This window comes from Ranitomeya imitator, chromosome 5, assembly GCF_032444005.1.
Source record: "Ranitomeya imitator isolate aRanImi1 chromosome 5, aRanImi1.pri, whole genome shotgun sequence".
Lineage (NCBI taxonomy): Eukaryota > Metazoa > Chordata > Amphibia > Anura > Dendrobatidae > Ranitomeya > Ranitomeya imitator.
Window position 1 is genome coordinate 111,520,740 of NC_091286.1, and position 23,755 is coordinate 111,544,494.

Consider the following 23,755-nt stretch of genomic DNA (forward strand, 5'->3'; position numbering starts at 1 on the left):
CAACACCGTGCAGTATGCTTCGCATTTGCCACAGAACACCAGGATTGGCAAATTCACCACTGGCGCCCTGTGCTCTTAACAGATTAAAGCAGGTTCACACTGAGCACATGTGACAGCCGTGACAGAGTCTGGAGACACCGTGGAGAATGATCTGTTGCCTGCAACATCTTTCAGCATGACCGGTTTGGCAGTGGGTCAGTAATGGTGTGGGCTAGCATTTCTTTGGAGGGCCACACAGCCCTCCATGTGCTTGCCAGAGGTAGCCTGACTGTCATTAGGTGTTATGATACGGTGGTCTAGGAGCAACATGGAACGAGCTCTGAAGGAAGTGGTAACTGTACTGACCGCAGTCCCTAAGCTCAACACAACACTAGAGGTAGCCGTGGGATGCTCCTAACTCTCCCTAGGCACCTCGTCACAGCCTAAGAGCTAACTACCCCTAAAGATAGAAGCAGGAAAAACTATCTTGCCTCAGAGAAAATCCCCAAAGGATAGATTAGCCCCCACAAATAATGACTGTGAGTGGAGAGGGAAAAGACATACACAGAATGAAACCAGGATGAGCACAGGAGGCCAGTCTAGCTAAATAGATAGGACAGGATGGAATACTGTGCAGTCAGTATAAATCACTACAAAAAATCCACGCAGAGTTTACAAAAAATCTCCACACCTGACTAAAGGTGTGGAGGGTAAATCTGCTTCCCAGAGCTTCCAGCAAGACAGAATTAATTCATACCGATAAGCTGGACAAACATAGAAAGCACAGAACGGATAAGTCCACAATCTATGGACAGAAAAGAGCAAGCAAAAACTTAGCTTTGCTGAACTGGTCAGGATAACAGGGAAATCCAAAGAGATGTGAATCCAACCAGGAACCATTTACAAGTGGCACTGGCTGAAGGAAAGAGCCAGGCATAAATAGCCAAGCAGAAAAGACGATCAGTGGAAGCAGCTGAAGACAGCTAAATCCAAGGAGCAGCCATACCACTAGAAACCACAAGAGGGAGCCCAAGAGCAGAACTCACAAAAGTGCCACTTACAACCACCGGAGGGAGCCCAAGAGCGGAATTCACAACATTAGGTGTCCAGGAGTCTTGCAGTTGGCAGATGCTTTAGTCCAGGTCTGGGAGGAGAGCCCTCAGGAGACCATCAGCCGCCTCATCAGGAGCATGCCCAGGCATTGTATGGAGGTCATACAGGCACGTGGAGGCCACACACACTACTGAGCATCATTTCCTTGTCTTGAGGCATTTCCACTGAAGTTGGTTCAGCCTGTAGCTTCATTTTCCACTTTGATTTTGAGCATTGTTCCAACTCCAGACCTCCGTGGGATATTAGTTGCGATTTATGTTGATCATTTTTAGGTTTTATTGTTCTCAACACATTCCACTATGTAATGAATAAAGATTTACAACTGGAATATTTCATTCAGTGATACCTAGGATGTGGGATTTTAGTGTTCCCTTTATTTTTTGGAGCAGTGTATATATATATTTATTTATTTATTTATTATTATTTATTTATATAGCACCATTAGTTCCATGGTGCTGTACATGGGAAAGGGGTTACATACAGAGTTATAGATATCGTATACAGTAAACGACTTTACAATAACAGACTGGTACAGAGGGGAGAGGACCCTATCCTTACGGACTTACATTCTACGGGATAATGGGGAAGAGACAGAAGGTCGGGGTGCAGCAGCTCGGGTGGTCGTGAGGCGGCATCTCAGGTGGTGGTGAGGCAGCAGACTAGTTATTGCAGGCTGTAGGCTTTCCTGTACAGATGGGTTTTCAGATTCCATCTGAAGGATCCGAGGGTGGTGGAAAATCGAACGTGTTGAGGCATGGAATTCCAGAGGATGGGGGATATTCGGGAGAAATCTTGGAAGTGGGTTGTGTGAGGAACTAATAAGTGTGGTGGAGAGTAGGAGGTCTTGGGAGGATCGAAGATTGCGTGAGGGAAGATATTGGGAGATTAGTTCAGAGATATAGGGAGGGGACAGGTTGTAGATTCCTTTGTAGATCAGTGTTAGTATTTTGAGCTAGATTCATTGGGGAATTGGGAGCCAGTGGAGGGATTTGCAGGGGAGTAGCGAGGAGAAAGGTGGATTAGGCGGGCAGCAGAGTTGAGGACAGACTGAAGTTGTGCAAGAGAGTTAGCGGGGAGGCCACATATATATATATATATATATATATATATATATATATATATATATATATATATATATATATATATATATATATATATATATATATATTGGCACATAGTGTCAAGGTGCTGTGGGCACCTACCTGATTCCTCAAACTAGTCAAACCAAATGTGAGAGGATAAGTATAAACGTTCAAACCAACTCCACGCAGCAATCTCCAGAAAAAACTCTCCAATCGCCAATTTCAAACACTGAACTTTCTCCTTCAACACCAAACCAGGAACTAGAACTATCACTGGCAACTCCCAAGTGCCAGTGCTGAGCATTAGTGATGAGCGAGTATACTCATTACTCGAGATTTCCCGAGCACGCTTGGGTGTCCTCCGAGTATTTTTTAGTGCTTGGAGATTTAGTTTTCATCGCCGCAGCTGAATGATTTACATCTGTTAGCCAGCTTGATTACATGTGGGGATTCCCTAGCAACCAGATAACCCCCACATGTAGTTATGATGGCTAGCAGCTGTAAATAATGCAGCTGCATCAACAAAAACTAAATCTCTGAGCACTTACAAATACTCGAAGACCCCCGAGCATGCTCGGAAAATCTCGAGCAACGAGTATACTCGCTCATCACTACTGAGCATATATACCAGAGGGGAGTTCCCAACACAGAACAGCTGAGGCAACTCAGAATGGAGAGCTCCAGAAGATGAACTGAACTGATTAACCCTTGCCATTACCGAGCAAGGGAAAAACCTGCACTGTTTAATAGGAGGTGAAGCAGTGTTAATAAATGCAGTAGTTCAGGTCATGGTATTGTATAAAGGTAGGGGGTTTGGGGCTCTGAATCAAAATTTGGAGTGCCATCTACTGTATAGATATACATTAGATGACAATCCAAATTTTGATTCAGAGCGCAAAACCCCCTACATTTCAACCATACCATGCTGACATCCTCTAGCTGCCATCAAGGGGATTGGAAAGCATGGACTGAACACAATATTAACACAGTATACAATAATTCCCACATCCCCTTTATATGGTAAATGCAGTCATATCTTTTAAAATCATGCAAATGGAGAAAGTTAAAAATACGTGTAAAATAATATTTTGCTCTCGCATACTTCTTATATAATATTCTGTTCTTGAAGAAGGTGTAGTAGTCTGACTCCTAAATGACCTGAGATTTTGAACATTACCCTACATACATGATACATGCAAATTAGTACAGACCATCCAACCTGCTGCTGTAAAAACTCAGATGATCTATTTTCTGTTATCTGAAGCTTTGGCTATGCCAAATAAACTTAGCAATGTCCATAAAAAATGCTGAGAAAAATGTTGAGAAAACATAGAGCAGATCTGTTCTAAGCTATTATGGGGCATGTTCTTCTTTCCCCTGTGTGTTGCTGCCTTCTTATGATTGGCCATCCTCACATAGAGGAAAGAAGGACACCCCCCAGTGAAATCTCACTGGTAATGCACACTAGGACTTAAAAAATTAACTGTTCCTGTGTCCAATATTTTGATTGTTATTATCTCATCAAAGATTCATTCTACAGCACCTAATACATTGTGTGTTCAGTTCAACATGAAAGATTAGTGAAAGCTCCTCTTTAAATCCAACGTAATAAAATATACCGTAGGTGGAATTTGTATTTTATATATAGCTTGCAGTACCTTTTACATCCACTGCACAATAGACAGAGCTGTGCCACATTTAGTGCACCACAGTACTCGCACAATCATTTAGGGATGGAGTCAGACCCCCACTCATCTAATACTGCAGACCTATCCTAAAGATTGGTCATCAATATTAAAGTCACAGAAAACTCTTTAATTAGGTTAGTCCCATCATCACTATCGATTCACTACTACGAATCAAAAGCAGTCCGAAGCTTATACATCAGTGTTTATAAGAGGAGAGCCAATAAGTAACTAAAGTTTCTGAAATCTACCATATATAAAAATGACTGTATTTTTCAGACTATAAAACGCACTTTTTTCCTCCAAATGTGGAGGAAAATGAGGGATGCGTCTTATAATCCAGATGTACCGGGTCTGTCTGTGGTGGGGAAGTGAGGGAGCGGCATTGGCGGAGCACTGGGTCACAGGAGGCTGGAGCTGGCTGCGGCTATCTCTTGAGCCCGCTGCTAAAGAAAAATGAATATTCACTGCATTCCATGCCCATGGAATGGAGGGCAATGGATATTTATTTATCTTTAGCATCCTGGTCTGATTGGCCCCATCCCAGTCCTGGTATGCATGGCCCCACTCTTATTCCGGTATAATTGGCTCCCCACCAGATTCCTGGTATGCATGGTCCCATCCTTATGATTGGCCCCCACCCACACCCATCCTGGTATGCATGGCCCCATCAGAAAAATAAAAAAACAAACAAAAAAAAACAAAACATTACACTTACCTTCCTGGCACTCCCTCGTAGCATTCTGCTCTGTTGCCAGCATCTGCTTTATGCTTAGAAGCAGCACATGGCAGGGACATCATGTGCAGATTGCAAGCCGAAGGGCAGCTGCCGGAATACTCACTGCTCTGCACACCAGGACTGTGCACACAGAGAGCCGTGAGTATTCATTGCTCTTCAGTAGTGCACACTGTCAGCTGGAGCCTTCCTGCAGCTGCCGGGCTGCGTATGCTACTACTGAAGAGAAATGAATATTCACCTGTCTGTGTGTGGAGAGGTGAATATTAATTTCTCTTAAGTAGTGGCACATGTGACCGCCGACAGCAGAAGGAAGGCTCCGGCTGACACTGTGCGCTACTGAAGAGCAATAAATACTCAGTGCTGTCTGCACGCACAGTCCTGGCATGCAAAGTAGTAAGTATTCCGGCAGCTGTGCTTCGGCTTGCAAGCGGCACATGACGTCCCTGCCATGTGCTGCTTACAAGCATAAAGCAGCTGCTGGCACTGGAGCTGCGAGGGAGCGCCGGGAAGGTAAGTCATGGTTTGGTTTTTTTATGTTTTCTGATGGGGCCATGCATACCAAGACCAGAATGGGGACCAATCATACCAGAATAGGGATGGGGCCATACATACTAGGACGAGATGGGGCCCTGCATACCACGATAAGGATGGGGGCCTTGCATACTAGGAGAGATGCGGGCCCTACATACCAGGACAGAGATGGGCCATGCATACTAGGATGAGATGGGGCCCTGCATACCAGGATAGGGATGAAGCCATGCTTACTAGGATGAGATTGGGGACCTGCATATTAGGATAGGCATGAGGATGATCATTCCTGCCAGGATAGGGATGAGGGGGACCATTCCTGCCAGGATAGGGATGAGAGGGCCATGCACACCAGGATAGGGATGAGGGATCCATGCATACCAAGGTAGGGATGAGGTGACCATTTGTATCAGGATGGGGATGAGGGGACTATATATATCAGGATAGGGGATATTAAGTACACAATTGACCACATTTTTGCTTCATTTTTTTTCCCCTAATTTCCTCCTCTAAAACCTAGGTGTGTCTTATGGTCCGGTGCATCTTATAGTCTGAAAAATATGGTATATCTAAGAATGCTGTGAGCTGCATGTGCACACAATGTTGGATGAACAAAGTTAAAGTTTTTAATAACAGAGACATTTTTTAATATAGAATTTTACCAAAATTACTGGGTTCACTGAGGACATTCTCCACTGGGGCAGATCGGCTCTGTACTAGGTCCCTTGGCCTATGTGTTTGTTCTTTCGAACCTTCTTCCTCCCACTCCCTTCCATCTTTTGGCTGTCTCCAGATGAGGGAAGGCATATACATTCTGGACTGACCTTCAATTGTCACTGAGGACTTGAAACTTTCATCTGTTTCTTCATGAGGAATCCGAGCTAAATTAAAGTAATAATCATAGAACAATTGAGAAAAACATGCACAAAAGAGACAGCCTTACCAAGAGCAGACAGATGGTATATGCACTAGCAGGATACAGCAGGCCTCCATTATATAGGCTGGGGCAGCACAGGTGCACTCTATTGATATAAGCAGCCACTCACACACCTACCAAAATTATGGAGGGGTGGCTGCCTAGTAAAAAAAAATGCAAACAAATAGGGCTTGAGTAGGACACCATTCACATAGGCATGTGTGGTGCAAAGTGTCTGGTTCGCAGCCAATTCATGACGCCCAAAATAATATAAAAGGCGGGCTACCAGTACTAAATACATGTAGCACTCTCGGACCGATGCCCTAGTAAACCCAGCCATCAAAAAGAGGCCTGGCTGCATCCTGCAAAAAAATGGTAAAAAGTGGAAAAAAATAAATAAAAAAATAATAATGCTGCTACAGTGAAAAAAATACATAAAAAATAGCATAAAAAAACACAATGATATAAATCAAAATCAAACAAGTATTGCAGTTAGTCCAAGATAATATGCCTGCAATAAAAAGTAAAAAAAAATAGGGGAAAAGTTTTTAAACTATTAAGTATTTAGTTTAATAAAAATGAACAAATAAAAGGGGAAATATAATTTTAAATAAAAGCTTTGTATTTTTCAAATTTTTTTTAGCAGTTTTTGCTGTCAATTGGATGGGGTCTTTTTATTTTTAATCCAGAAATAAGGGTCACTGCAGTTACATTATCAGAATATACTGTATTTGCAGTCTACAGACTGTAGGTAGGTTATGTTCAATGTAATAAGTGAAGTGGGGAAGGTTAGCCTAATTCCGTGATGAACTAAATGGAAAGGAAAATAAGTGATATTGAGAAATATGCACCTAGATAAGGTAGGGTAGATCACAGCTCAAGGAAGAAAGGTCAGCATGAGCTCTGAACTTCACCAAACATTACTGATAACCGAAAATTTACAATGTATCAGTAATTGTAATGCTCTTTTAGGGCAGTCTCACACGTCCAGATATTTCCGGTACCGGAAAAATCGGTACCGGAATTATCCGTGTCTGTGTGCCGATGCGTTTCTGTGGCACATCAGTGTGGCACACGTGCGGCACACGTGTGCCGCCCGTGTGCCCACTGGGTACCACACGCACCGTGCCGGAGACAGCGCTAAAGTTTAGCGCTGTCCCCAGCATCGTGCTGAAGCCCCATTCATATCTTCCCTGCAGCAGCGTTTGCTGTAGAGAAGATATGAATATTAGTGTGTAAAATCAATATCCAGGTCCCCAGCCCCTCCCACCCCCCTGTGCGCCCCCCCCGCTGTGATTAAAATACTCACCTAGCTTCCGGATCCCTCGCAGCGTCCTTTTCTGGCCGCACCTTGTACTGTATGAGCGGTCACGTGGGAAGATATGAATGGGGCTTCAGCACCAGTGGGGGGGACAGCGCTTAATGTAGCGCCGTCTCCTGCACGGCACACGGACTGCACACGGATAATGTCCGTGTGCGGTACGTGTTTTACACGGACCCATTGACTTTAATGGGTCCGTGTAATACGTGCGCTCCCACGAACACTGACATGTCTCCGTGTTTGGCACATGGAGACACGGTCCGCAAAAAATCAATGACATCTGAAAAGATGCATTGATTTTAATGTGTCTACGTGTGTCAGTGGCTCCGGTACGTGAGGAAACTGTCACCTCACGTACCGGAGCCACTGACGTGTGAAACTGGCCTTAATTTAACAGTAGAAAAACTAATAAAATATAAGATGTGAAAAAAAATTCATAATTTCCATTTTTTTAAGTTGCTTTTTGTTATGTGGTGTTATTCGTTAACTTTTTTGGCATTAGATTCTTCAAACGGAGAACGTGGTTTATGAATTTTGCTCAAAACCAAAAATGCTTTGTTTTTGTCTAACCCATTTTGGGACTTTTTAGAACAAAAAGTTGTATGCTCAACTAAGATGTCACAAATATAATTAAAATCACTATGGGGGGTACTTGAGTACATTTCCAATCAAATTGGCAACTTTTATAAAAAAAATAAGCAAGTGAATACATATAAAATAGACAAAATAAAAGAAGGCAAATTAATAAAAATACGGCGCACATGTAAAACATGCAAGAAACATGGAAAACTAGAAAAAAAAGTCTCAAATTTAATAATAAATCCAGTTCAGAAAGTTAAGGGAAAATTATTGTGATTAAACTTTCTTCTACAATACAAGAGTCTTTTTTTCTTACCTGTGTTGCTGATCGCCACATTGCTTTCATTGCCAGCGCTTAGGGACCTGGATGCAGGTGCTGGAAACAAACATGTATGAGTGATTAAACTTATCTTGCTCTGTTATATTAAAAGATGGATTAAAACAGTTTGCACAAATATATTCACTCCCCTTTTCAACCTTTGTATCTATTCTAGAAACCTTATTCTGACTTTTTGGTTTTAAAAAACTTCTTATTAGATTTCAATGGTTTATACAGATGATAGAGAGACCATAGTAAATTTTGTGGAGCTTGGTTCTGCTACCCAGGACATAAGGAAATTACATTTACTCCCCTACCGCCACCACCAAGCTCTTATTTATCACCCCCTTGTTAGCAAACAATAGTTCCTCTGGGGAGGGAAGTCCTACACTTGTTTTGCAAAGGGACTGAGACATGGATCCCTAAAATGGAAAGTGTGTGGCCTTAAGCTACAAAGTTATTTATTTGGTACAGTCACAAGCTGAATTCATGCCACCTATAAATGCCCTTATGTTGCATTTGAGTGACACAGGCTGGACTGATGCCCTTTGCAATTTTATGATGTCATCTTGGCAAAAAAGAATAATTTGGAATATTTTCTACGAGATTTGAGCAAAAATTATACTGAGTTACTTATTTTTAAAGTATGATTACCATACAATCTGGTGCCAGATTACCATACAATCTGGTGCCATCCCTTCCCATGGGTGGTCATAGCATGGGTTAACTTTGAAGGAGTTAGTGACGTAAATGAAACGTGTGGGTGACATTTCTATGACATGAAACGGTGTGGGAAAGCAAGTGACTTTACTGTCTAATAAGGACGAGATCATTTTTCATGTCAAGCGGAAGGGTGTGGAGAGATAGTGTGGTGTGGATGCCATAACTAAGTGACTGCCTGGTCTTTACTAGAGCCTCTGATGGTGAGGATAGGCTTGAGCCATTATAGTCACCAGGTGCCATTCCAGGGCTGTGCCCAGACTTGCAGCATCTGACAAAGGGTCAAAGGCACAACACAAAGCACCAATGGCAAAGACAGAGACATGGTCAGACAGTCCAAGATTGAGTCAGGCAGCACAGGATCAAAATACAAAGCGGGGGTCAGGAGTGGAGAGGTCAGACAAAATGAGTGAACAAGCCGAGTCGGTAGCAGGAGAGTCAAAACAAACATGCACCTTGACACATTACTAGAGGTGTACTAAAACTAGGAACTTAAGTTCAAGCAAGATGTGGTGGAAAGAGCTGCCTAATAAATCCAGGGAAGCAAAACTCCTTAAGACACAGAAGGTTAAATTCCTGCAGAGTCTGGCAGCGGTGGAGGTGGAGACTCTCTGTCAACAGAGGAATGCAGAAGTGATGGGACTGCTGCAATAGGCAGTTCAGCGCCTGATACTGGGATAAGCAGAGCGGTGAACGCGGTTAGGACGGCGCTGAGAAAGCGTGCGAGTTACAGTCATGACACAAGCCAAGAACACCAAAAAAAAAATAAAGTGGAAAAAGCTGTGTAAGTGTTGAAGTTTGAAATGTTTCAATTTAATCGCATCCAATCGCCTCCAAGACTTCTGCCGAATATCCCCCATCCTCTGGAACTCTCTGCCCCAACACGTCCGACTATCAACCACAGTTGGATCCTTCAGACGGAACCTGAAAACTCATCTCTTCAGGAAAGCCTACAGCCTGCACTGACACCGCTGCCGCCTCATCACTATCGAAGCTACCGCCTCACCAACACCGGAGCACCTGCAACCCCCAACCTACTGTCTCCTTCCCCATAATCCTGTAGAATGTAAGCCCGCAGGGGCAGGGTCCTCGCCCCTCTGTATCAGTCCGTCATTGTTAGTTTGTTTACTGTAAGTGATATCTGTAACTTGTATGTAACCCCTTCTCATGTACAGCACCATGGAATCAATGGTGCTATATAAATAAATAATAATAATAATATATAAATGCATAAGTGTTTTGTTGGGAAACCATTTAATCCACCAGACTACACAGGGTGCAGCGATCCATTTTACTGCCTCCCTTTCACAGACATGAATCCCAAGTTAATTCAGGCAGAATAACTTATGACGAGTATATTGCAAGGAGTTTGAAAATAAATATGGCACTTCTTTTAAAAAATACTTTTTTTTATTAATCCAGATGAAGATTACAACATACGGCTCGGAGCGTGATACCTTCTCCTAATACATCTAATAGTGTCATATTTGGTGGAGGCAGCTCCGCCTGTATATTGTAATCTCCGTATACATTAATAAAAGTAATATTTTTAGAAGATCGATGAGTGCTACACTGATTTACAAATTCTAGAAAATATCTTGTTCTTCTGTGAAATTTTATAAACACCTCCTTGAATTAGAAGACGCACTGACATTTTAATAGAAGCTGACATTGTATTGCCGACGTGCCTGGTGTATTGGAAATTATGGCAAGTATGTTTCCCATCATTTTGTTTTATCACTATGGGACCAAAAATAGCTAGACGTACAAAACTTAATGGTTTTCATTAAATATTAATATAAAAGCTTATGCTAATCTAATAATCTAAGTATTTTATATAACACTTAACACACTAAACATCACAGTACCTTTCTCATATGGGGACGGCTGCACTAGGTTGTTATGATAATTGACCATCAGAGATTCGGAGTGATTGGAATTTTGGAAGGTGCTGTTCTGGACTGATTGGGTTTGACCTGTATGCTCTTCTTTCTGGATCCTTCTAGGGACAACAGAAAAATATAGACAAAAAGTATGTGTCAGAAAATAATTCATACTGTACATTAATCTATCTACCTATCATGCCATATGCTTTATATCATTGGAGAATTTAAAGAGAACATTTGGATTTATGGAAATTCACATCTACATGAATAACGTGTCGCCACATTAAAATCTCTGTGCAATTGCAGCAATGCTTCAAAGCCAATTCTCCCTCAAAATCCACTCTGCCAAAGTAACAAACCCTTAGATTTATGCACATGTCTTCAAGGGAACTTGGGAGTTTTAAGATCACTAAACTAAATACGTTGTTAGGTAGGTTTAGGCAGGGTCACACATACTGACCTGACTGCAAATGGATGTTTCATTGAGAAAATCAACTTTGATTCATAGAATAGTACGCTGATGCAGGACTCCCTCCCACTGATGTGGGCTCCTGCGGTGAGCCCGCATCTTTCCCGGGACATGTCAGCTGTTTTGAACAGCTGACATGTGCCCGAAATAGCCACGGGTGGAATCGCGATCCACCCGCGGCTATTAAATAGTTAAATGCCGCTGTCAAACGCTGACAGCAGCATTTAAATGGCGCTTCCAGCAATTGCGCCGGATATACGCACACCAGTGACCTGTGTCACGTGATCGCGGGTCACCGGTGTGTCGGCATGACAACCAAAGGTTTCCTGGAGACCTCTATGGTTGTCAGTGCCGGATTGCTGTGAGTGCCACCCAGTGGCTCTCATAGCAAGTCAGCAATTCTACTAAATAGAGGCAATCTGACCATCGTCTCTATGTAGCATAGCCGATCGGTCTATGGCAGTTTCTATTCTCTTATGGAGACTACTGAAGCATGGCAAAAGTAAAAAAAAATATGTGTTTAAAATATAAAAAAAATATAAAAGTTCAAATCACCCCCCTTTCGCCCCATTCAAAATAAAACAATAAAAATAAATTCAAACATACACCTATTTGGTTTTGCCGCATTTAGAATCGCCCGATCCATCAATAAAAAAATGATTAACCTGATCGCTGAATGGCATAGTGAGAAAAAAGAGAAAACGCCAGAATTACATTTTTTGGGACGGCGTGACATTGCATTAAAATGCAATAAGGGGCAATTAAAAGATTGTATCTGCACCAAAATGGTATCATTAAAAACGTCAGCCTGGCAAGCAAAAAATAAGCCCTCACCCAACCCAAGATCATGAAAAATGGAGACACTACGGGTATCGGAAAATGGCAAAAAAATTTTCTTTTAGCAAAGTTTGGAATAGACATGTTTGGTGTCTATGAACTCGCACTGACCAGGAGAATCATAATGGCAGGTCAGTTTTAGGATTTACTGGAACTAGCAAAAATCCACACAAAAAACAAGTCTGCAATTGCACTTTGTTTGCAATTTCAACGCACTTGGAATTTGTTTCCTATTTTATAATACACGACATGGTAAAACCAATGGTGTCGTTCAAAAGTATAACTCGTCCCGCAAAAAATAAGCCCTCACATGGCCATATTGATGGAAAAATAAAAAAAAGTTATGGCTTCGGGAAAGAGGGGAGCGAAAAACGAAAACGCAAAACCAAAAAAAGCTCCAGTCACGAAGGGGTTAAATCACTGTAGACACAGAAGCATTCAGAAGGTCGCCGAGTTAAATAGCAACCTATCAGCCCCTTGTAATCGAGTCAAGTTGGGGCAATGAGCTCTGAAAGTGACAGTGCTTATCATTGAGGCCTTTTAAATGCCATTGTCATGTGTGAGAAGGACATGTAAGAAGTTCATTTGCCAGCTCCAATTGCATTAGTTGCTCTCAAGTGCTGGCTATTTAGTGCAGCTTGCACGCACATTGTAAAGAGCAGGCTCAGCTCCTGAGCTTGTCCCATGTTGTAACACAGATCTGCCATTGTACAGTTACACAGCTAAGAGAACAATATAAAGGTAGAGTTGGTACTCCTTAGGGTACCGTCTCACAGTGGCACTTTGGTCGCTACGACGGCACGATCCGTGACGCTCCAGTATCGCACCATTATCGCTCCAGCGTCGTAGACTGCGGTCACACTTCGCAATGCACGACACTGGAGCGATAATTTCATGACGTGTTTGCGATGTAGAAGCTGTTGGTTACTATGCGCACATCGTATACAATATCGTGCACACCTTTGTTACACCATGCGATCATGCCGCCACAGCGGGACACTTGACGACGAAAGAAAGTTTCAAACGATCTGCTACGACGTACGATTCTCAGCGGGGTCGCTGATCGCAGTAGCGTGTCAGACACAGCGAGATCGTAAGTATAACGCTGGAACGTCACGAATCATGCCGTCGTAGCGATCAAAATGCCACTGTGTGACAGTACCCTTAGATAAGTTTCATAATCTGTGGCTCTACAGTTGTTGTGAAACTACAAATCACATCGTGCCATTACAGCCTACTGGGGAACACTGCTTTAGATACATGGCATGTACATTCTGGTGCTACATTCCCCAGGTTAAGAACCTAATCTATACATTACGCGCTAATGAGAGCTATGGATGTCAGGCAAAACTTCCAGGATCTGACCCATTTGGTATTAAAGTGAACCGGTCATCTAATGCATGCTGCCTAAACCACGGACAGCACAAATCAGAGCTGACTGCACGATTGCAGGCAGAGATTCGTTTTTCTGAAATACTCCAGTGTTAAGATCCAGCCGGGGATCAGAGTTGTGCCGTTTCGCTCTCCGGCTGCCTCCTTCCAGCGTTGCTGCAGGTGATTGACAGGTCTCTCCAACTTGTGTGCGTAGGGAAAGACCTGTCAATCACCTGGAGCAGCGCTGTGACCATTGGTTCTTTACAGTTTATCTTCTGTGAAATGCTGGAGTGATTCAAAGAAAAATATTTGGCTGCAATCAGGCAGCAAGGCTCTGATTCATGCTACCCATGGTTTGTGCAGCATCAATCGCCTGACAGGTTCTCTTTAAGTTCTGTGGTTCTAATAAAGCATTTTTTTTCTTTAACAGCTTTATGGAAAAAAAAGATAATTAGATCAGTATCAATCCTCACCCTCCCAGAAAGACAAGAAACCAAACGCTCTGTGAATAACTTCTAATTAGAGGCAGGGTGACCTCATTCTTAATATGAGGAACAATACAGTATTTTATAATTAGTTTAAGTATACTCCCAGGATTTGTGACATCCAAACTGCGACTCTTATTATCCCATTTGTTTTAATTTTTGTTTTCTAGTATTTTCACTTTCAAGCTGCGGTATGTACATACATGGAAGTGAAGGGAGCGATTGTGGTACATTATACAGAGTTACTAAGTCTGGCCAACAACCACTCACTTATTCTTCATTTTTCTGGATTCCCTCTTTTTTTCTTGTTGTAGTTGTTCAATCTTCTGCTGCATCTCTTCCTGTTTAGCGATGATAGCGTGAATCATTGCCATGGCCGCGTTCACCTCTTCCTATAACATTATTGATAAAGGGAATTAATATATTTGATTGTGTTAGGGTACCGTCACACTCAGCAACTTTCCAACGATCACGACCAGCGAGACGACCTGGCCGTGATCGTTGGAAAGTCATTGTGTGGTCGCTGGGGAGCTGTCACACAGACAGCTCCCCAGCGACCAACAATGCCGAAGTCCCCTGGTAACCAGGGTAAACATCGGGTTACAAAGCGCAGGGCCGCGCTTAGTAACCCGATGTTTACCCTGGTTACCATTGTAAATGTAAAAAAAAAAAAAAACACATACTCACATTCCGGTGTCTGTCACGTTTCCCGGCGTCAGCTTCCCTGCACTCCTCCTGCATCCTGTGTAAGCGCCGGCCATAAAGCAGAGTGGTGACGTCACCTCTGTGCTCTGCTTTACGGCCGGCCGGCGCTGACACAGGATGCAGGAGGAGTGCAGGGAAGCAGACGCCAGGGGACGTGACAGGCACCGGAATGTGAGTATGTGTGTTTTTGTTTTTTTACATTTACAATGGTAACCAGGGTAAACATTGGGTTACTAAGCGCGGCCCTGCGCTTAGTAACCCGATATTTACCCTGGTTACCAGTGAACACATCGCTGGATCGGCGTCACACACGCCGATCCAGCGATGTCAGCGGGTGATCCAGCGACGAAATAAAGTTCTGGACTTTCAGCGACGACCAACGATGTCACAGCAGGATCCTGATCGCTGCTGCATGTCAAACACAACGATATCGCTATCCAGGACGCTGCAACGTCACGGATCGCTATCGTTATCGTTGTAATGTTGTTCAGTGTGACGGTACCTTTAGAGTTGCTGTCCGGCCTTAGGCTAAGTCTGCAGTCACTCTATGCGGCATTTTGTATGACTGGTTGTGACTTCAATAAATTTATTTTTGCACTACTCTTGTAGTCCTCGGATTGATCTACGATATCTATGTGACTGCAGACATGTGAATCCTCACATCGCGTGCACTGTGCACTGTGACGATGACTAGTAGAAATCATTAAAAAAAATTATCAAAACAGTGAAATTTGTATATTTAGTGTTATAGAGGTTGACCACTACTTTTTTATTGATAGTCTATATATAATCGGTGAGGGTGCGACACCCAGGACCTCCATCAATCAGCTGTTACCGGCGGAACTGGCAAGGGAAATTCTAAGATTATGCTAGAACACAGCAGCCCCCTCTGATTTCTGTAGTGGCCATGGTGGGTACTACTGATCCATCCACTCAGGGCCGGCGTCAGCACCCGGCACAGCGGGCAAATGCCGGGGCCCTGGGGAGAGAGGGGGGCCCACTTAGCTGTCATAGATACAGCTGGGAGAGCATAGCAGGAGATAACATGCTCTCTCCACACACAAAGTCACTGCTGGCTGCGTTCTCTTAACCCCTATGTGCCAGCTCTGACACAAGCATCTTCTCACTCAGTCAGTGCAGCCAGGCAGGCACACATAGGGGTTAAGAGAAGGCAGCCAGTGTGACATTGTTTGTGGGCAGAGAGAGCATGTTCTCTGCTCTGATCTCCGCCCCTGGCTGGCTGCCGTGCTGCTGAAGTTATGAGGCAGATTCAGGAGGAGCTCCTAGTCCTTCCAGTGCCTGAGTGAGTGGCACTGCTATATACTACGTGGGCTGCGCTGCTATATACTATGTGGGCTGCGCTGCTATATACTACGTGGGCTGCGCTGCTATATACCACGTGGGCTGTGCTATATACTACATGGGCTGCTATATGCTACGTGGGCTGCTATATGCTACGTGGGCAGTGTTATATACTACATGGCTGTGTTTATATGCGATCATGAATCGGGGTATGTGTTAAAGGGGGGGCCCACTGAGACTCTTTCGCCCGGGGCCCTCAAAAACCTGGAGCCGGCCCTGCATCCACTATTCAGATGAATTTCGGGTAGATCTACAGTACTCAGCCACAGCCAGTATAGTTTTTAAAGAGCTGCTGTGTTCCAGCAGTATAAAAAAACTTCTGTCCACCATGACCGCCAGTAACAGCTGATCGATGGGGGTGCTGGGTGTTGCACCCTCACCAATCAGATATATATGACCTATACTAAGGATAGGCTATCAGTAAGTAAGTAGTGGCCAAAGAATCTCTTCTTAATACTCTATTAGTGGTTGAGGTGCAGAAATGCTAAGAGGGGCTTCCTAATCCAAGGCCTCCATAAATTAAGAGCTTACAGAAAGATTATAGATAGATGATACTGTGAAGGTGCCTCCGCTGCAATTTTGATGGAGCCATTTTTTTTTCTGTAGAAAAAGGCGGCGGCGCCTGAGCAACAGCATCAATTGCATTCTGATAGATGCTACTGCAGAGGCTCCGCTGGCGCTATCTTAATGGAGCCAAATTTTTTTTTTCCTCTAGCAAAATGACACTGGAACACGATAGATGCTACCGCGCATGTTCCCCTTACTGGGTAATGTGCAATAAAAAAAAACGTATCACATAGTACCGAGCTCCCACCCAACACAGTCATTATATCCCATTCAGCATTCATACCTTCAAGTTGTTAAGGGAATTTTTCAACTCTGTGACCTTCTCTTCCATGGTACAGCGACAGCTTTTGACTTTCTCCTCCAAGGCATATTCACCATGTTGAATTCGGGACAATTCCTGCATAGCCTCTGTGAAGCCCGTCTTAAGTTCAGAGGCCAAAACCTGCAACTAATAAATATTTTCAAAATAAAATGCCCAAATTCTCTACTTCATATTTTTCTGATTTTTCACCATTTCAGTACTGATTTCTCTGTAGATCAACAACATGCTTAAAGGGAACCTGTCACCAGCTTTTTCCCAAATCCGCAGCAATTCCTGAACGTGGGCACATACCCTAAGACATCACAGCGGTTTTCCATCCCGTAAAGTGATGGCATGTATTGCTATAATACCCAATCTCTTTATGATCAATGGCGATCCTAAACAGCAAAAGCACAAAAAGAGGATTCAGAGATCCTCCAAAAATGAGAAAAAAAAGCAAAATACAGCAGAGGTGCTTACCTGCCTAGGCCTCTAAATAAATGCACTATCAGGATGCAGTGGACCCATGTGGTTAAGATGGAGACAACACAGGTGCAGCATAACCGATGAGGCAGCCACTCACAACCTACCAAACTAATGGAGGGGGTGGCTGCTTGGCACATTGCTGCACATAAAAGACTTGTATGTGGCGCTGTTCACACAATGGAGATGCACAGCATCCAGGCAAGCCTAGTAGTGACACCCTTCTATTAGATCAGGCGGGCCTGCCCAGCGCTATCCAAATGCACCCCATGTGAACAGACACCACAGTTTACAAGACAAAAATGGGCCCAACTGCACCCCGAAAAAGCAGCCACCCCCTCCATTAGTTTGGTAGGTTGTGAGTGGCTGCCTCATCGGTTATGCTGCACCTGTGTTGTCTCCATCTTAACCACATGGGTCCACTGCATCCTGATAGTGCATTTGTTTAGAGGCCTAGGCAGGTAAGCACCTCTGCCGTATTTTGCTTTTTTTTCTCATTTTTGGAGGATCTCTGAATCCTCTTTTTGTGCTTTTGCTGTTTAGAATTAGGGCTCGTAAGCGTGGGGACCCTTGACGCGGGTTACGAGCTTGCGTGTTTTGGCCAAAGTATAAACTAATACCTCACAAAAATTTTATATATTTTTTTGTGTTTTTTGCACTTTTTTTCAGGGTGCAGTTGGGCCCATTTTTGTCTTGTAAACTGTGGTGTCTGTTCACATGGGGTGCATTTGGATAGCGCTGGGCAGGCCCGCCTGATCTAATAGAAGGGTGTCACTACTAGGCTTGCCTGGATGCTGTGCATCTCCATTGTGTGAACAGCGCCACATACAAGTCTTTTATGTGCAGCAATGTGCCAAGCAGCCACCCCCTCCATTAGTTTGGTAGGTTGTGAGTGGCTGCCTCATCGGTTATGCTGCACCTGTGTTGTCTCCATCTTAACCACTTGGGTCCACTGCATCCTGATAGTGCATTTGTTTAGAGGCCTAGGCAGGTAAGCACCTCTGCCGTATTTTTCTTTTTTTTCTTTTTTTATGATCAATGGCGATCCAACGTCTGGAACCACCATTGATCCTCAGAAGAAAAGGCACCGACACTTTCCTATGGCCACTGATGGGGACACAGAACTAAACCAGGACTTCTGCCCTTTCACTGTCAGGACTTCTGGAGAACCTAGTGATATCACATTACTTTCTTTATGAAGTTTGAAATAGCACAATAGTGACCAATAACAAGATATTCATCAATTAAACAATATGCATTGCTATTTTTCCGGTGAAAATGCACAAAAACATGACCGATCCCTGAGTGACCCCACTCATTGCTGCCATTCGGCTACCCCCGCTTCTACATCACTGTAATAAAGTAGAAAATGATTGTGAGGGCTAGAGTTGAGCGACCTTGACCTTTTTAGAGTCGAGCCGGGTTTCGCGAAACCCGACTATCTCAAAAGTCGGGTCGAGTGAAATCGGCCGATTATGACGTAAAGTCGGGATCGACCGAAACACGAAACCCAATGCAAGTCAATGGGGCAGCATAGTCGGCAGTGAGTGGGGGCCAGGAAAACACCTAGAGTGCCCATTTTAATGTCAAAACCATCCATTCTTCTTAATGAAGCTTGTCAAGCGTAATTTACCTTATAATAATTGGAAGGCATTTGAAATTGGGGGTCATTTGGCTAAAGTTGTGGTGGGTAGGGCTGGTTCAAGTAATTAGTGGGCCCAGGAAATCTGGACCACGTCACGGCAGTGGAGCAGGGAGAGGTAAGTATTTCAACTTTGCAAGTGCTGTGAACCTGAGCAAGCAGGGGGGGCCCACTCGTTGGCACTGGCACAGGGCCCCTCAAAGTACAGCGGTGTGTTTGCACGGCGGGGGCGCCTCCCACCGGCAGCAACACTTTTGCGTACTATGAGAGGCCCTGTGCCAGTGACGTCGCCAACTAGTATTCCTCCCCCCACCTGATGAAGGAACCTGCACTTTCCTCTTTGTCCCCGTGTAAGGTGGTATGGTATGCGGGAAGAGCAACCTGACTTTCAGCAGGGTCACAATGTTGTTGTGTAGCGTGCACGGGGAATGTTGCGTTATGGGTCAATGTACCAGCAGACTCATCTATCACTGGCTGGGCAATGGGCAAGATGAGGAGGAAACACAGATATAGGCCCAAAGAATAAAGTTGGCTAAATGCAGTTCAAAATTGGTAACACAGGAATAACCAGGGGGCATTGCAGTGGAGGACAACTGGAATGAGAGGCTGACACAGAGAGTAGGCCCAAATCAGTAAGTAGTCGAAATGCAGTTCAAAATTGGCAACCGTAGTAAACAGGCGGCACAGCTTTGTTCAGTGGAGGAGAACAGCAAGGAGTGGCAGACACCGATAGTAGGCCCCAACCCAACTAGTAGGCCAAATGCAGTCTAACATTAACAACTACTTAACGAGCGCCTGAAAACGGAATTTCAGGACAGGAAACCAGGAGAACAGCAAGGAGCGGCAGACACTGTTAGTAGGCCCCAAACCAACTAGTACGCCAAATGCAGTTGTTCCATTTAACCACAATTTAACGAGAGCCTGAAGATAGAAGCTCAGGAAAGGCAACCTGGAGAACACCTTGGAGTGGAACACACCATCTCTCTCCACCCCATACCCATTTTGTAGGCCTAATGCAGTGTAGTTTTCTACAACTACTAAACGAGAGTCGGAAGACCGAAGCAATGGCAAGGAAACCTGGGGAACACCTTGGAGTGTAACACACCATCTCTCTCCACCCGATACCCATTTTGTAGGCCTAATGCAGTGTAGTTTTCTACAACTACTAAACGAGAGTCTGAAGACCGAAGCAATGGCAAGGAAACCTGGGGAACACCTTGGAGTGTAACACACCATCTCTCTCCACCCGATACCCATTTTGTAGGCCTAATGCAGTGTAGTTTTCTACAACTACTAAACGAGAGTCGGAAGACCGAAGCAATGGCAAGGAAACCTGGGGAACACCTTGGAGTGTAACACACCATCTCTCTCCACCCGATACCCATTTTGTAGGCCTAATGCAGTGTAGTTTTGTACAACTACTAAACGAGAGTCGGAAGACCGAACAGTGGCAAGGAAACCTGGGGAACACCTTGGAGTGTAACACACCATCTCTCTCCACCCGATACCCATTTTGTAGGCCTAATGCAGTGTAGTTTTCTACAACTACTAAACGAGAGCATGAAGATCGAAGCTCAGGAAAGGCAACCTGGGGAACACCTTGGAGTGTAACACACCCTCTCTCTACACCACGGAAGGGCTGATTCTTAGGAAGGAAGGCTGTCGGAAAGAAGCAGGGCGCGTCCGAGGGTGATTATATTCTTATTAGGTATATACTCACCCTCGGACGCGCCCTGCTTCTTTATTTGTAATGAATGTTTATTTGCAATGTGGTTTTGACTTACTCTATTTTTTTGGTAAATAATGATTTTATTATTTTCATTGTTTTGCATCTTCTTGGCAATAATATAAAGAAGACGCGACAGGACAACACTCGGTGGATGCCATATCTGTGTTTTAAATTGAAAAAAACTTTCAGTTAACTACTTGCAGGAGAAAGTTATTGTAGCTGGTGGCCATTTTTAGTACTGTACCAGATTTTTGTTGTATGTGTTTGTTTTTAATGTTAAAATGTCTGCATTTGATATCTCTCCAGTATTTTCTTTTTTATAAGCAAAATACTTATTTTTATATTTTCTGATGTTGGTTCAAGGGGTACACGGGCAGCAGTAGACAGGTCAGTGGAGGCCTAGTGGAAGGAGGGACCGCAGACAGGCTTCGAAGGCCTAACATAATAAATTGGGCTGGCTGTAGGCAATTTAAAATTTGTTCCAGGGGAACACGGGCAGCAGTGGCCTGGTCTGTGTAGTAGTAGTGGAAAGAACGGGCCGCAGACAGGCTTCGAAGGCCTAACATAACAAAAATTGGGATGTAGGCAATTTACAATTGGTTCCAGGGGAACACGGACAGCAGTAGACAGGTCAGTGGAGGCCTAGTGGAAGGAGGGACCGCAGACAGGCTTCGAAGGCCTAACATAATAAATTGGGCTTGCTGTCGGCAATTTTAAATTGGTTCCAGGGGAACACGGGCGGCAGTAGCCAGGTCAGTGTAGTAGTAGTGGAAAGAACGGGCCGCAGACAGGCTTCGAAGGCCTAACATAACAAAAATTGGGCTGTAGGCAATTTAAAATTGGTTCCAGGGGAACACGGGCAGCAGTAGACAGGTCAGTGGAGGCCTAGTGGAAGGAGGGACCGCAGACAGGCTTCGAAGCCCTAACATAATAAATTGGGCTTGCTGTCGGCAATTTTAAATTGGTTCCAGGGGAACACGGGCGGCAGTAGCCAGGTCAGTGTAGTAGTAGTGGAAAGAACGGGCCGCAGACAGGCTTCGAAGGCCTAACATAACAAAAATTGGGCTGTAGGCAATTTAAAATTGGTTCCAGGGGAACACGGGCAGCAGTAGACAGGTCAGTGGAGGCCTAGTGGAAGGAGGGACCGCAGACAGGCTTCGAAGCCCTAACATAATAAATTGGGCTGGCTGTAGGCAATTTAAAATTGGTTCCAGGGGAACACGGGCAGCAGTAGACAGGTGAGTGGAGGCCTAGTGGAAGGAGGGACCGCAGACAGGCTTCGAAGGCCTAACATAATAAATTGGGCTGGCTGTAGGCAATTTAAAATTGGTTCCAGGGGAACACGGGCAGCAGTGGCCTGGTCAGTGTAGTAGTAGTGGAAAGAACGGGCCGCAGACAGGCTTCGAAGGCCTAACATAACAAAAATTGGGCTGTAGGCAATTTAAAATTGGTTCCAGGGGAACACGGGCAGCAGTAGACAGGTCAGTGGAGGCCTAGTGGAAGGAGTGACCGCAGACAGGCTTCGAAGGCCTAACATAAGAAAAATGTCAATACAATGGTATTGACAGTGCCAGGCATTGAAGGATGTCAGCGCATAGACTAAACATTGGTGGAGCTGTGAGAGAAAATTTTGCAAGTGGTAGAGCACTGTTTGAGCTGGGGGGGGGGACTGTCTTGTGGCCGGCGGTACAGGCCCAGGGCCCCTCATATTACAACGGTGTGTCTGACGTTGGGTGCGCACCACCACCGCCAGACACTTTATTGTACTATGAGGGACCTAGTGGCAGTGCCGTCGACCAAAAGCGGGCACACCCACCTCCTCAGACAAACAGTACTCTCACGGGTGCTGGCGCCAAGTGGCGATACCACGGCCCCGTGTGGGGACTTTGGCCATTTAGGGAGGTGTTAACATGTCGGATGCTGGACAATCAGGTGCTGCAAATTACGAGATTGGAAAAGTCGTTCAGAATAGTCCACAGGCAAGACCTTTAAATAGGAAAGCTAGGTGTCAGCCGGGCAAGGTGGGGCAAAAGATTTCGAAATCCAGTTGTGGTTCATTTTAATGAAGGTTAGATCATCTACATTTTGGGTAGCCAGACGAGTCCTTTTTTCTGTTAGTATTGAACCTGCAGCACTGAATACTCTTTCTGATAGGACACTAGCTGCTGGGCAAGCAAGCTCCTGCAATGCATATTCTGCCAATTCTGGCCAGGTGTCTAATTTTGATGCCCAGTAATCAAATGGGAATGACGGTTGAGGGAGAACGTCGATAAGGGATGAAAAATAGTTAGTAACCATACTGGACAAATGTTGTCTCCTGTCACTTTGAATTGATGCTGCAGTACCTGTCCTGTCTGCGGTCATAGCAAAATCACTCCACAACCTGGTCAGAAAACCCCTCTGGCCAACGCCACTTCTGATTTCTGCTCCTCTAACACCTCTGGTCTGCTGGCCCCTGCAGCTCGTGTTAGAACGATCACGGGCGCTGTGTGCAGGGAATGCCAGAAGCAAACGGTCAACAAGAGTTGATTGTTTGGTTGCTAATATTAGTTCCAAGTTCTCATGTGGCATTATATTTTGCAATTTGCCTTTATAGCGAGGATCAAGGAGGCAGGCCAACCAGTAATCGTCATCGTTCATCATTTTAGTAATGCGTGTGTCCCTTTTGAGGATACGTAAGGCATAATCCGCCATGTGGCCCAAAGTTCCAGTTCTCAAATCTGTGGTTGTGCTTGGTTGAGGGGCAGTTTCAGGCAAATCCACGTCACTTGTGTCCCTCCAAAAACCAGAACCCGGCCTTGCCGCGCCAACAATTTCCACTGGCCCCGGAAAAGCTTCCTCATTAAAAATATAATCATCCCCATCATCCTCCTCGTCCTCCTCCTCCTGTTCGCCCGCTACCTCGTCCTGTACACTGCCCTGGCCAGACAATGG

At 44.6% G+C, this 23,755-nt stretch overlaps 1 protein-coding gene across 6 annotated transcripts in view; it reads right to left on the reverse strand.

Moving 5' to 3' along the window:
• Window positions 1–23,755, reverse strand: part of ARHGEF33 (Rho guanine nucleotide exchange factor 33) — a 132,613-nt gene that overhangs the window by 49,776 nt on the left and 59,082 nt on the right. For 4 of the 6 annotated variants that reach the window (XM_069769056.1, XM_069769053.1, XM_069769055.1 and 1 more), the window contains 5 exons: window positions 16,950–17,114; window positions 14,303–14,424; window positions 10,850–10,983; window positions 8,259–8,318; window positions 5,789–6,007 (listed from right to left, as the gene is read on the reverse strand). In XM_069769056.1, coding sequence (XP_069625157.1) covers window positions 5,789–6,007; window positions 8,259–8,318; window positions 10,850–10,983; window positions 14,303–14,424; window positions 16,950–17,114 — 700 coding nt within the window. The remainder of the gene's footprint in view (window positions 1–5,788; window positions 6,008–8,258; window positions 8,319–10,849; window positions 10,984–14,302; window positions 14,425–16,949; window positions 17,115–23,755) is intronic. The other 2 variants (XM_069769054.1, XM_069769058.1) reach the window with 2 other exon arrangements.